Source organism: Pempheris klunzingeri, chromosome 5 (genome assembly GCF_042242105.1).
Source record: "Pempheris klunzingeri isolate RE-2024b chromosome 5, fPemKlu1.hap1, whole genome shotgun sequence".
Classification (NCBI taxonomy): domain Eukaryota; kingdom Metazoa; phylum Chordata; class Actinopteri; order Acropomatiformes; family Pempheridae; genus Pempheris; species Pempheris klunzingeri.
The window spans coordinates 14969347-14984304 of NC_092016.1; the positions used below are offsets into that span (position 1 = coordinate 14969347).

General features: G+C 40.8%; 1 protein-coding gene across 2 annotated transcripts in view; it reads left to right on the forward strand.

The window, feature by feature from the left end:
- The window catches only part of sema3ab (sema domain, immunoglobulin domain (Ig), short basic domain, secreted, (semaphorin) 3Ab), a 40524-nt gene that overhangs the window by 11077 nt on the left and 14489 nt on the right, over nt 1–14958 (forward strand). Inside the window, exons 1-3 of one of the 2 annotated variants that reach the window (XM_070831203.1) lie at nt 5943–6239; nt 6350–6717; nt 14715–14875. In XM_070831203.1, coding sequence (XP_070687304.1) covers nt 6600–6717; nt 14715–14875 — 279 coding nt within the window. In that variant the 5' untranslated portion in view covers nt 5943–6239; nt 6350–6599. Of the gene's footprint in view, nt 1–5942; nt 6240–6349; nt 6718–14714; nt 14876–14958 lie in introns of those variants that run through there. The other variant, XM_070831204.1, reaches the window with a different exon arrangement.

The window sequence follows — 14958 nt, forward strand, 5'->3', positions numbered from 1 at the left end:
AATGTCAGTCATGCATATGTCTGAAATTCGTTTGCACTTTTTGTAGCGAGGAAATGTTTTTGTGTGCCGTCAGGATCAGTGCAGATAATCATCAGCAAGACATTCAGTAAGAAAAATAGTTTACAGTGTCCAAACTCAGTTTATGAAAGAATATTTGGAAAAGTCCTACAGGATCATAGAGCAAGTGTGATGGTTTCTTTCTAAAGAAGCAATAGCACTAATATTATTCTCCAGTTAATACATTAATAAATAACTAAGACAGAAATGGTGCATGGCTTAAGCTGCACTGTGTATCTGGTTTGTGTCTCCCAACTGTAAAAGGTCAGTTGGGACAAATACAGTTTAGAAGAGAAGCTGATTCACCATGATAGCAGATCACTATGAAGGGAACATCTTCAGAAACCTAAACAATCTGCACTACTGAAATACTGAGCAAAATCCTGAAAAGCTACCAGCTGCCAGGACAGTGTACTGAAGCTGACCCTGCACTCTAACCTCCAAGAAGGAAGGCAAACGAAAAGTATCCTACTACACTAACACTGGTTCTAGGCTTCACCTGAAGTCATCAAACGCTCTGCTCACAAATGTCATAATGTCTTCATATATTGTCTACTCTCTCCTAGTCTGCGCTCTTCACCTCATGGTGTCTTTCTCGTCAACCACACAGCGAACGAATGTCTTACGTTTAGACACCGCTTGAATGTTAGACACTTGAATGAGTTGAAGATTATTTTCTGCGCCTTTAATTCTGGGACTACAGAATGAGAACGGTGTAGAGAAAGGTGCTGCCACAGCCCCTGTCCTTGTTCGTGCAATCTCTGGGTGGCTACATGTGAGTCAGAGAGAGTCTGTGTGTTTTTGTTGTTCCCTGTGGAGGTGAGAAGCAGGTAGCTTGAAGGTTAAAATATTGATGGATGATGATAAATTCATGTGGCTGGTGAAAGAGTGAAGCACATTCAAACAGACGCTCTTTGTGTTAATGCCCCTTCCGATGCTGTGAATAAAATGGAGTTTGCATTCTTGTTCATTTTTAGTGAAAGTTCAGAGAGCTGTACGACTGTTCTTCAAATTGTGTTGTGATTAAAGAATGTATTTTTTCCTTGCATTATTATATGAATTTACAAAATGCACACTGTCAGTTTTGCCATATTGGACCCTTTGGTTGCCTCAATAAGGGTGTGGCTGCTTCGGTGTTGAAGATGATGCACTGTTCCCAGTAATTTATTCATAGCCCTGAGGTTTTTGCAGTATTTTTCATCCATTTTTCATTGAGAAAGAGTAAATCACCAACAGCATGTGGTTTATTCAGTCATGAATAGTGCACAGCATACTCTGCCTATTTATGCCATACTCTCATGGGTCTGCTTACATAGAGGAGTTGGAGTGGAAAAGAGTTTTTTCCACACTTTGTTTGATGACAGCGATGGCAGATGCACTAAAGTATGATTTGACTCTGTCCCAAGTTCTAAATAGTACTACTAGTGTTCAGCAGTGGTCAGATTTGATGTTTCTCTTGTATGTTGTCTCCCAGACGCCCCAGGGGTAAGTTAGTGAGGACTTGAGCTGATCCTTTCCCTTTTCCCTTCATACCAAGACCTGCCGCCCCACACAGCTGGCTTCCATCACTGTGTGTTTGTGTTTGCATGTGTGTTTTGTGCCCATAATAACCACAGTGCCAATACATCACTTATGTCATATGCAGCAACCTAATATCCATGGCAGCGGGGAAAACTGCGTCACTGCATGGTACTGTATATCTCATCCTGTCTGCGGCATGAGAATTAAATGTCATACAATAGTATTTGAATACTCTTATGGCAATTTATTCCACTCAAGGAAACTGAAGGCAGATTGAACATGAATGCGTGACAAATCATTTTTCTAAAAAGAGGTTATTCCATACTTAAACCTATAATATAACTGATGCTAGCTCTTTTAAGCACTTTTTCTGGATGTGAGTTTTTTCCTTGCATGTCGCCTGTTGCAGTCACTCAGTGCTGCCCGTCGGGAAGCTAAGCTTAACTACAGCTGGGTGGGTGGATGCAGGAGTGAACTATGCAGGCTGGTATTGTAAAGGGTAGGTGGGCGGCAAATGTGGTTAATTTGCTTGTCTTGGGCTTGTGGTCCATTTTGCTGAGCCAAATCCTCTCATTTGGGGGATTATGTTCCCAGGCTTGCGGAGAGTAGGTGGAGGTCAGAGAGGATGAAATAGAGAAAAAGTGGAATGGAGAAAGTGATGGAAAGAGCTTTTGGTGTGGGGTATAGGTGCAGAGGGATGGGGAGACTTGGCAGCAGATGGGGGTTAATGTATGTACTAGTGTGGAGTGGGGGGAGGTGATGCTCAGTGAGAGGCAGAAGAGGAAAGCAGCTTGTGTGTGGAGAGATCTGACGGTTGGGGGTGCACTTGTGTGGGCAGGAGATATGGTGAGGTAGGGAAAGTATTGTTTAAGGAGGGCTGAGTGAACTCTGATGGGGGGCTCCAGCTTTCACTGGGCATCCTCCAGTGCTGTTCTTACTCCACACCCCTCATCAGCACAAAATCCAAATGCACCTTGCCTCTCTACTAGTTAAAGAAGTCCCCCCTCTCCTACCGCACTTGCGCATGAGTTGCTGCACTCTGAGATGGTCAGAGTACTCTGGGCCCTCTGTCTTACTGAATAGAAGAGTTTAGACCGTGAGGCTGAATTGGTGCTTCAGAAAGAGGCACCTCCTTGAAACGCACAACTCCCTGTGGACTCTGTAAAAACCCACACATAGTCAAGGACGTGCCCCTCTTTTTATTGGATGAATGTTATTCAGTTTATTTTTGTGCCTAGACTGAGAGGTGATAATCAAAGGAAGATACTGTTCAACAAATTAAAGAGACTGCCAAGCTGCAGAGGTTTAAATATTTAGGCATAATATTAGATTCATAGCTCACATTCAAAACACGTTAAACAAGTTAAAAAAAAAAGTTGTGAACAAAATCAAATTGAATTTGGTAAATTTTAGACACATTATGAACAATTGATCTCCAGAGGCCTCGAAGTTGCACATCAATGCCATGGTCTTTTCACACATAACCTACTGTCCTACCAGCTGGTCACAGGCAGGTAGAATCACATTACAATCAGTAGAAACACGACATAAGCAGGCATTGAAGAATGCAAAAAAAGTCAAATTCATTTAATTATTGGAAAACTTTAACCAAATATCTCTTTCAGTGGGAAAACATAATCAAATCTGCCCCCCATCTGCTTTATCAAACAAAATCATAATTCCTCTACCAGAGCTCCTGCCAGGGGGGATTATAAAACACCAAAAAGTACCTTTGGGATGTCAGGTTTAGCCTATGGAGCAGAACATACATGGACAATATACAACATACCAATAGAACTAAGTAAAGTCACATCTCTCAACTCTTTCACCAAATCTATGAAGCAATGGCTGCTGGACAATTTTGAATCTGTAAGGCAAAACAGACACAAAAAAAAGTGCATGTAATAAGATATGAACTAAGAGGGTCCAGAGGGTCAATTGAGAAGTGGAGGACTCTTGAGTTGGCAACTCTGAATGTTCGTCTATGTCACAAACTGGGACATTCTCACCGCTGCCTTTCTTCTCTTTTAGAAGGGGGCCGGGAGGATTTAACAGCCAACTGTCAAGACTGCATATGCTTTTTTGATGAGAATCAAATAAGTGGCAGTCCGTCAACTCAGAGCACAGATGGCATTATTGATGTGACATGATACAAGAAGCTATATTAGCTGTTATCCACTTCACACTTGTACATCAAATGCTTGAAAACACTTTGCAGTTATCAACGTGCAAGGAGGATGTCCAGTAGAAGTGTGGAGTTACATTCTCAAGTGGGCTATTCACTCCTAATTCACCTCAAACAATCGCTCCGTCTGGCCTTAGTTATGGCAGATTGTGTTACATGATCCTTGGAATAATGAACTGGTACGTCAACACTGCCAATCCCACACAGCAAAGCAAAGGATCTGTCTGTTCCAGCCCCTAATCCAGTCTGTTTGGGAAGCAGAGACTGTGGCATGACACTTGTTCCCCATAGTCTCCAGTGTTCTCCCTGGAACCTCCAAGCGCCAGCTTACATTAGCATAACCGCGAGGCCCATCCACTCACTACAGGATTAGTTCAGCTCTCCTCCCACTGTCTGATGGCTCTTTATCCAGATGGATACAGCCTGTTAGAGGGCTTAACCACACTATTGCCACTAAAGTCATTATCATTCACCACGAGAAGGAATCAGCTCACTGAGGGCCTGCTGTTTAGAGTGAGATTGACATCTCATTTGGGATGGTCTAAGAAAAAAGACAGGGAACTCCCCTGCAGACTATGATGGAGGAGCCAATAAATGCCCAATCAATCGGCCTTTATACTTAAGTGACTATTTCAGATTGTTAGTCCGAGTGTGTAAAGTTTTGTGGAACACTGTATTTATGTTTAATGTGGATCATTTTTATGGGACACATGCAGGTTTTCCACCAAGACCAGTTTAAACTATCTGTAGAGAGATTTGTTGTTGTTAATAGAGATTTGTGCATAGTATAAGAGTTTCTACACTTGTTCATGTCAGTACCCAAATTTGGTAAATTCACGGTGCTGTAATCCATTCTGGGAATGATGTTCTTTGCTCATGGTCTGTGCTAGACCTTTTCTTGTTTTTCCACAGAATGAGATTTGTCACACCCATAAGAGAGACTGTTTAGCTTGAAAATTTAGTTAAGCTTGAAAATAACTTCATTCTAGGAACTTCTGTGCTCAGCCATGTGCTTGTTTGAAACTTAAGTGGCGCCATCTCCAGACAGATGTTCCTGACAAGATGTATTTTTCCATTGTCCAGATAGTTCCGTATAAACCACAAGCTACAACACTGTAGTGCCAGCGCCACCGCTAATCCATCAGACTCAGGTAAACCAGACTGCTGATGTTTCGCTTTGAGAAGGAGCCAGTTAAATAGCATGCAGGTGGTATAGTTTCTTTGCAGTCTCACTGTCTGGCTTCTTCAGCCAGCAGGGGAAAACTTTATCTGATTGAATTTTAACAGATTTACATCTAATATCAGTAAACTAGAAGTAGTGGACTTTTAACCACATAAGAGGCTGACTCCTTTTGAACTGATTTAAGAGCATATTACATTTGAGTACAAGTGAGATTATAAATTATGTATAACTGAATTTATGATACAGTTGGTCTTCTGGGCAATAAATCATTATGGGATGGAATTTTTTCAGTATTATGCATATCTTAAGAAAAAATGAAGAAATGGATAAAAGGAACAACACGAGAAAGAAACAACGGGGGGAATTCAACAGACTTAAAAATGATCTCCAGTGGCTAATGTAATGCATAAAAACTGTAAATGTCAAATTTTGAAAGACCTCTTGTGTGCACAAAGAAGGAGAGGGTGAAGGAAAACTGTGCAGCAAAGAAGTTTATCTTAAAGGTAAATCTAACACAGAAAATGTCATGTGTGGGAAACAATATGATGGATTGATTTGTAAAAATTCAGTGTACTGTACACCTCGTGGGGACTAGTTATGTATGTTTGTAATTATCTGTAAACGTTGCAAAATGTAATAAAAAATAGTGTATTGTATTTTACGGTCTCTATATCTATATTGAATAGGAAACTTAATACTATTATTTTTCTTTTTACTCAGAAAGACGTTACCCTGAATGTTCCACTTTCATGTTCTGTTTGTGTTTTCTTGTTGTCATACACTTTCTAACCTCTTGCCTTGTCCTAACCTTTCCAACTCCTACTACTTTTGCTTTCACTGTTTCCTTTCATGCTTTCATTGCTCTCTCACTCTCTTCTTTTCTTAATCTCTCGCTCTCTCTCTCTCTCACTCTCGCTCTCTCTCTCTCTTACTCTGACTATGCTGTCTGCCTCAGCTGTTCTCAGTTGCACTGTGTGCCTTGCGCTGTGGGGACAGGGCAGAGCTGCGCTGAGTGGGGCTGAACTACTCCAGAGCAGTGTTAGGAGAGAGAGGTAGACAGAAAAACAAAGTGAGAGGGGGAGAGAGAGAGAGTCAGTGCAGATTGTGCTTACCAAGCAGACTGGATTAACAGCTGAAGCAAACTGGACCTGTTTTTCTCTTTTTAGCTAAAGGTAGAGACTCAGCGACAACGTGGATGGCTGTTTAAACAGAGCAGCATGCTGGTTAGGTACCGGGACAGAAAACTATGGCAGTCATACACAGACCCTCGCGCTCTTCCTAGCACTTAATATGGTGACAATCTCTTATTTGTGCTTAGTTTGATCAAGTTTACCTCAGGCTTACTGGAGTGGGAGGCTCACTTGCAGTGACATTGACCCATAACCCCCAACTCTGCTTTGCAGGTTTTGTCTCGCCTGGAGTTGGACTCTAATTTTGGCTTTTGACCCCTGGAACAGGAAAGGGTTTTTGATTTGGCAGGGGACGAGACCTGCTGAGAACCAGTCTGGACTGACTCACCAGTATTCATTCATAATCAGTGGACAACAGGAACATTTCTTCTACCGGCGTTTCTTCTATTGCACCAGATCTGAGAGTGACCACACTGGAGGCGTGTATTTAAAGGATCTCTCCGGCCTCTATTGCCCCAGGACCATGGGCTCTCTCTGGGGCAGCATTGTGCTGCTGTGTGGGGTGCTTCTGCTCAGGACGGAGGGCAGCGGAGCCCAACAGACCAAGAACAACGTCCCCCGACTAAAACTCTCCTATAAAGGTGAGTTTCTTGCATTTGTTGCGTCTGTCATAAATGGTAAATCTCAAAATGATTCAGCTCTACATTATTTTGTCTGAGGTAGAGAATGTGTCTTAGAGTCTTGCCTTTTGATTTATGTTCCCAAACCACATATGGGGTGACAATGAATTGATTGCTAGAAAAGCAATGTCTATTGAAGTTGCAATAATTGCGTGATCCTACATGTAATTGTGAAGCATCTGTAAAAATATCAGTAAACAAATCAGTTCTTTACAGGGCTTGTCAAGCTTCCAGGTATATGCTCTGGTTGTTTATCGGAATAATGTATTTCTGTTCTATATGGTTTCAGTCAGGTAGTTACAATCCCTTTTTGATCATGAAAACAGTTTTATGTTGTAAGATCATCTGCATGCCTCAAAAGAAAGTTCCCATTTAATGTTTAATGTTTATTCAGTCATGCAGATGATGCTTCCATTATATTTCTGTCCCATTGCATTTGGTTGAGCTGGAAACCTTATTGTAGTGTTAAAAATGTTACTAAACTAGTTCAGTAAAACAATTGGCTGAGACTAATAAATCAGAATGAATAATAACTGACAATTCACTATATGTATAATTATGCCAAGAAGAGGTATTTAGGACAGTAACTTCACTTGCCAAATTAGATGAAGTGCTCCTGTCTACTTTATCTCTATGGTACAACTGTTTATTACAGAAGTCTGTCTGTGATGCACTCTCTCTTCCTGTTTCTCTGTCCCTGTTTTGATCAACTGCTGTTGTCAGTTTTGCAATGAAAAGTGGTGCCAGCCACGGACTCCCTGGCAGTTGAGCGTCATTTATCCCTCTCTCCCTTTCTTTTTTTCCTGGATGTCATTTTTCCACTCCGTTCTCTTCTGCATGGTAATTATACTCAGGATGAATGGTGCAGGTCTGTTTCAGCAGATGGCTTTCCCAAAGAGAAATGTTTCTCGCTCAGCACTGGGAGATCCGTAATTATACACACAAGCATGCGCGCACACACACACACACACACACACACACACATATAAATACGTGACCATCTGTAGATAGCTAATGATACCTGTGAGTGCATCAGTCATTTAAAACAACATGCTGTCAGATCGGTGAAACACGCCCATGCAGTGATATCTCTATTAGAAATCTGGCCTTCAGGTAACAGCCTCGCCAACTTGCTTATTTGGCTGCCATCTCCACTTTCAATATTTCCACTAAACCTAATTCACATTTGGGCTGGTGGGGATAATATTGGGCACCATTCCTGGCTTAAGAGTTCCAGTGAAATGGCAGTGGGCAGGTATAATTTTCATGCCTGCAATGTGGGGGAAATATTATTCACATGATACTGTAGAATTTCATCAAACATTATACACTGTAGGTCCCGTTAGGCAAGTGACATGGGATTATTGCACTATGAATCATTTATATTATCATATAAATTATTTATTACCCCTGTGATAGGTGAATCACACTCAGATTTACTCATGAAGAGAAGGAAATCTGATGATTTTCTGTGGTGAATTACAGAACAGTACCTGCCAAGACAGCCTGAGAAGTTGTTCAGTCCTGAGCAAGGAAAGTCTGATCAGTGACACATGGGTCTGTGTGGTGAAGGAACTCTGACCCCTACAGTTCACTGAGAATACTGAGAAAATCTGTGTGGGTGCAGGCATCCACACATATGTTTTTGAGTCCACTGTAGACGTAAGTCACATGAACACAGCAGGGAAGTGTTTATCTCGAATGTGTGAGCTTGACGAGCAGCCTGCTCCCCCGCAGTATGAGCTCCTCAATGAACACAATTAGGCTCTCTGAAACATACAAACTTCCCTAACCATCCACTACATACACATCACACAGATGTAGACACACACACACACGCACAACCTCCCCACTGAACCCCAGGAGATTTCTAAAGATCTTTGAAAGCGAGGGTCGAGGGGCAAAAGGGCAGTGGAGTAAGGGGAGAGATAACAATGGTACCCCATGGCTGCCTAAACATGAGCTAAGGTCCAACTGTATCAACAACTAAGTGACTGGGTGATGATGAGGGAGTTGGGAGGGGGGCATGGATTTACAGTACACTGCAGCCAGAGAAATGGAGTCATTTCACATATGTTACACTTTGACATAAACTGATATGAGATCAATTCACACCCCCAGGGTAAGTGGATCCTCCAGGGACTAAACAGAGATCCATATGGTTTGCAAGTTAATAGGCCACAAGAAGTAGAGCACATGTTGTTTACTGTCCAGGGAAGAGAAGAGAGGGTACTTTAGTTTTATAGGATGTGGGTGTACTGCCAAAAGTACTCCTTCTCCTCAACCTGTCCACCCCTTTGCTGAAGAGAGCCAACGGCTTGCACATAAGCGCATACACATTTGCACACACACACTCACACACATATTCATGCCAACACATTCACAGCAGCACAGTGAAATTCTCATTCTTGAACACCAAGATGGAAAAGAGCCAAGAAAAGTGAAACTACAGTAGAAACTCCTTGGTTCCACTCTAAATTCTTCCTCTAGTAGTCATACGTTCAGTTGTTTTTGTTTTGTGTTATCCTCGTTTTCATGGTGTGAATTTACTTTAATCAGTTTTGGAGAGTTGGGAAGTTCTCTTAAAGACTTTTAATCCAATAAGCATGTTAACAATTTTTGAAACGGAGTAGGGTTTCTAGTGGTGCATACAGTATCAATTCATTATTAATTAAGGTATTCTATACACTCCTGACATTTGGAGGCTTTCTCAGGTTCTGAGTAATCTGTTCCCCTCCAACTTGAGGCATGTTCAGGATTCATCTGGCAACGCTCAGTTGTTTGACTTGTTTCTTCAGGAGCTCTGAGAGGAATCTTTGTATTTATTTGACTTAGTCATCATCTGTACTGGCTTCAAAGTGAGATATTCTGAAGATAAAATTCACCTTGTTTGAATTAATCTGCTTACACAAGCTCTAGTGCCCATGGCTATTGGCTGACAACCAGGCACAGTGTCATGTAGTGCTGGGCAATATGTCTGAAATCAATATCACAATATTTGTAAGAACATTATCCAGTATTGGTACAAATCACAATATGATCAAAGTATATATAAAAAAATCAAAATCAAAAAAATGATCAAACTGAAGTGCAGTTAAAACCTTCAGCCACTACTTTTGTTAGGCTACATGTTAATTTCAACAAGATGTGGGAACGTTACCATCACAGTATGATGAAACATGGGAATATTGCTCTAATTATGTAACTCAACAGAGAGCTCAGAATTGCCTGAAAAACACAAAGATATTTATTGATAACTAAAACTATCACATTAAACCTCAAATTTGGGCAATTTGCTGACCAGCCTGCAATATGTGAGAGAAGTTGAGGAGGTGTTTCTGCCTAACACTGAACAAATCACATTACAGATGAAGCTTTGTGGGGTTTTTTTCCCTCAGGCATGGAAGAGTCAGTCACTGGATACACTTTAAGTGACGCAGTGATACATTGTGTTTTGTCAATGTGCAATCATACACTCAGCCATGAGAACGATAAACGTCAGTGAAGCCACTGAACCAGGGCCAAACATCAGTGTTCCCATATACAGCGCAGCCACATGTGGGTTATTGTTAAGACGTGTTTCTGCTTTTTCTTAGGGAGCACTTAGATAACACTCTCTGTGCCCTCCAGTCGAGAAAGAAAAAGAGGGAAAGACGGAGAGAATGTAGGCTAAAAGAGTTTATTTTTATCAATCTCACATGGGACTGTTGATTCTTTGCATCCATTCCATCTGCCCCTTATCTCTCTCTCACATTCTTTCTCTCTCACTTTCAATTTTCCCTTCTTCGCTCTTCTGCACTCTCCGTTCTTAACTCACAAATTCATTGTTACAGAATATAGTAGTGACAAGAGAGGGATTGAAATAGGAAAAAAGCTGGCAAAATTGTTTTTTACTAAAAGAAATGGAGGGAGGGAAAGGTTGCGAAAGAAAAAGTAGGTCCAAAACATCTGGCAAAAAGTCATATTTGCAGGATTCTTGACACGCCTACCACAACAATAACAGGCTAAAAGAGAAAATTTGTAAAATACGGCAGGGCAGCAGCTGACACCTGTTACCAGCACACACACGTTTGACTATCCACCTGTCTTTCAGTTTGTCTTTCTTGTCAGCATGAAAGTGTCTGTATCTCTTTTAATAAAACTAGGCATGTTTTATGTAGCACAACATTACAAACAGAGAGTTATTACTGTGAAAAACTTTATCAAGGAAGTTGTTGCTCTGAAGTTGCAGGTTAAACAGGATACTGTCGTGCTTTATGAGTGCACATGGTGTCAACCCCTTTGTATATTTAACCAGAGGGTACACCAGTCAGAACATGTATAGGTTACTAACTGTGGTGTGGCTTGGAAACATCCCGCTTCTCTCCAATAACACAAATGCTCCATAAACACATATAAACACACAGATCCACACACAATACCCATAGAGTATCTGTTGCTAGATGAATAGCTTTTAATAACTTCGCAGTAGTCTCTGTTGAATGGTCTGTTGCCATGGACACTACTCCCATAGACAATTTTCACAAACCAGAGACGTGTGTGTATGTGTATGGTGGGTGGATGTGGTGATGCTGGTCTCCATTCTCTCACAGAGGGATATGGTTTGAGGAGAAGTGAAGTACAGTCACCATGTCTGTCTGTCATGGCTTCCCTACAGCCCCATGACACCTTCCTGTTCATAAAACAAGTGTATCAATCTGTGGGCAATTACTTATTTCCTCTAAATTAACAGATTATATACAAATTACAGAGGCATGCTGTTCATGTAATTTAAGTACCAGAAGGGATTTTTCCTTTTTGCTTTTCCAGGTGACTCATCAATGTGCATGTGTGTGTGAGAGAGTGTGTGTGTATAACTACCTTGCTTAATGTCAGGTATTAGGAAGGAACTTTCTACAATATGAAAAGCTGTAAGTATTTCCTATTTCTATGGAGCAAAAGTAAAAATGTTATATGTGGAGGACGGCTTCTCTCTGTTTTCAGCTCTCTCTCCCACACATAAACTTGTGCAGGTGAGAAAAGGTCAGAGGTAGCAGGCGGGTGTTATTGTGCTGTCAGTGAAGGGCCTACAGTGGATCCACTAATGATTGATCACCAAGGCAACAGAGGAACATAAATCTGGGACACAGCTTTGGACTGGGCTAAACAATACTTTTACAGAAACTTTCTATGACTTTGAACTTTTGTTTCCATTCTTAAAACAGTTTCTGTGTTATGTGCAGCCAAATAATCCCATTATGAAATTAAATTACTAATATTCCAAAATAATTTACCAAATAAACAAGTATAACTAGAGCAATTTTCTGTAACATATCCTGAATCAAGCAAAACATTGTCTGTGATTTACAGACACATAATGACACTTTAGACAAGTTGATACTGTAAATATCTGGAAGCATTTATTGAATCATAATTTAAATTGTGTATTTATGGATAAACTTCTTTGGCTTAACCAGCTTTGGGGTTTGGAACCAGTCCCATTATATATCATGAGTGGCTACAGACTAGCTCCGTTCTTTACGGCTTCAAGAATACTTTAAACTCCTCACAGACTTATTAAGTCAGGTTTAGATGTCAGCTTCTCAGAAGTCTTTGGGGTGGGGAGTCAGAGACCCCGAGGGCTAGGTCACACAGCGCCATGAGTTTATATTTAGGAGACTGTCTAATTCTCTCCCCAACAGCGCTGAAGCACAGGAAACCAACTAAACCACTAAGACAATGACAATAAAAACTGGGTGTCAACCCATTGTTTATTATCATCCTGTGTGTATAGTAGTGTGCTTTTATGTGAAAAATGTTTGCATTTGTGAGCAAATGCCAGAAAATGTTACATGATGACAAGGAAGTTTGTAACTACAGCCAAAAGGTTCTCTGTTTTTTCCTCTCTCTCCCACAGCTGTGTTTCCTCACCTCCTTGTAACATTTTAAATAGTTTTTTTTTTCATTTATCTCACTGCCCTTTCTATTTTTTACTTCCCATTAATGGGTAATAGCGTAATGGCCCCATAAAGAGTATGCCTGTAAACTCAACTCTCCAAAGCCCCTTAATTCAAAACAGCTGAACCATGGTACAAATTATTGATCACATTTTCATTTAGACAATAGCAATAACTTCTATATGTATGAAAAAAGTATTTCCATTATAAGTATTTTTTCATACTACTCATCTATGATGCTTTTATGATGTGGGAATAGTAAAAAGAGTCAAATGGCACCACTATTGTTTCCATTCGACAACCCACATTACTCTTGTTACTTCTACTATTTCTGATTTTGCATTTTATCTGCTCTGTCATGTATTTTTTGGACAAGAGACTAAAGTGGCCTTTTCCCACATAACCATACCCAACCAAAACCTTTCCTAGATTACATCTGCCAAAGTTTTGTGGGACAACTTTCATGACCTGTGTTTTAACCTGGATTTTCTTATTAAAATTTCAGTTTATGAATGAGTACTGTAAAAGGAGTGCGGTGCCCTCTCTTCTCCAATTTTCTCTTCTTTCATACCAGCTTTGCTCCAGCCTGTGTCCTTTCATTCTCTCGGGTTCTGACACACTTCAGAGAGGGGGCATTCTCCTCGCTAAAACATTCATGAATGGTTTTGTTATTTACTCCCCAAGAAAGAGTAACATTGACAGAGAGAGAGAGAGAGAGAGAGAGAGAGAGAGAGAGCACCAAAAGAACCAGTTCTCATCTGTTCCATAACTCCATAGCTTTTTGTGTGGGTGGTCAATGGGAGGGGGTCATAGTGTGGTTAGACTTAGCGGGCGGGAACAAAATGTGAGAAGGACAGAGCATAAATGTACGTGTCTATGCACGTGTTACACGAAAGGTGTCACAGGGCCATAGCCATAATACCACCTTTAGAGGTCGTTACAGTAATGAGATCATCAATGTTATTTATCGGGGTGGAGGAATGTGCAATATCTTAGCGTAGGGCATCATGGTTTTTCAGGGGTGGAGGGAGCAATATATTTTTGGTGGACATGTTCTGGTGTAACCATAGTTTGACACATATGTGTATGGATATGTTGTGTGTATATGGGGAGGCTATGGGCTGCTTTAGTCTTCAAAAACCCAAGACAAATTTCTATCAATGGAGTCAATACAAGCTAATCTAATCTCATCTAAATTCAAGTTCGGATTTCCACTGGGAAACCAAATATTGCTCCTTTGCCAGACTTGGCAGACATTCGCATTACAATGCAAAACGTGAAGTGTAGCCCATTATGACGTATCCTAATAGCTGATCTGGTTCAGAGTAATCCTGCAGTTTGGACTATGAAGTATTAGCAGAGTCATATGACATTACATACTCCTTCCAGATTTCCACTGTGAGTGTCCCAAGTTCTGCTTGGCTGCTCTGGTCAAGGTCACTTCCCTATGCAGACAGTTTGATCACTGGCTCCCAGTGCTGGCATTACCTGCCCAGTCCAATTTGGCTTGGCAGTGGTTCTTCACTATGTGTCTGTTGCCTTGCTTGGCCAAGCTGTGCAATTGCTAGTCCTGAGCTCATTTTCAAAAAGGAATGGCAGCCACAACATTTACACAAAAACAAAAACACATAAAAAAGCTGTGAGGGAGGTTTTGACGGAAAAAAAAGAGACAGTCTATAAGGAATAGAGCCAAAAAAACCCAAAATATCCAAACAAACAAAACAACAAATGTATTTAGGGTAACCTTTATTTTCAGTTTATGTGGAATTGCATTGCAACAATACAACTGAGCAGAAAGAATAGTGAACCTGTGGTCACAGATATTCTAGGTGGTTGGAAATGTTGAAAGCTTTCTAAAAATGAAGGCTTTGTCTGTGAAACAGCCCCTGAAAATGTAATAGAATAAATATTTCCCTGATGGATTTTCTTCAGCTTTCATGTTTCCCACAATTACTGTGATTTTTCATAAAGTGATTATCATGTTATGCTGATCATCACTTTTCTTTCCATTTTTCTCTGCAGACATGTTGGAGTCTAACAACCTTGTGACGTTTGAAGGTCTGGCCAACAGTTCGGCTTACCACACTTTCCTGTTGGACGAAGAGAAAGGAAGACTCGTGGTTGGAGCCAAGGACCACGTTTTTTCTTTTAACCTCATCAATATCAGCAGAGACTATGCACAGGTAACACCAGTGTTTGGTTTTCTGTCTGGTGGATTTGTCCATTTATCCATTTAATATGACTGTAAGTTGGTTTGTGTTTTTGA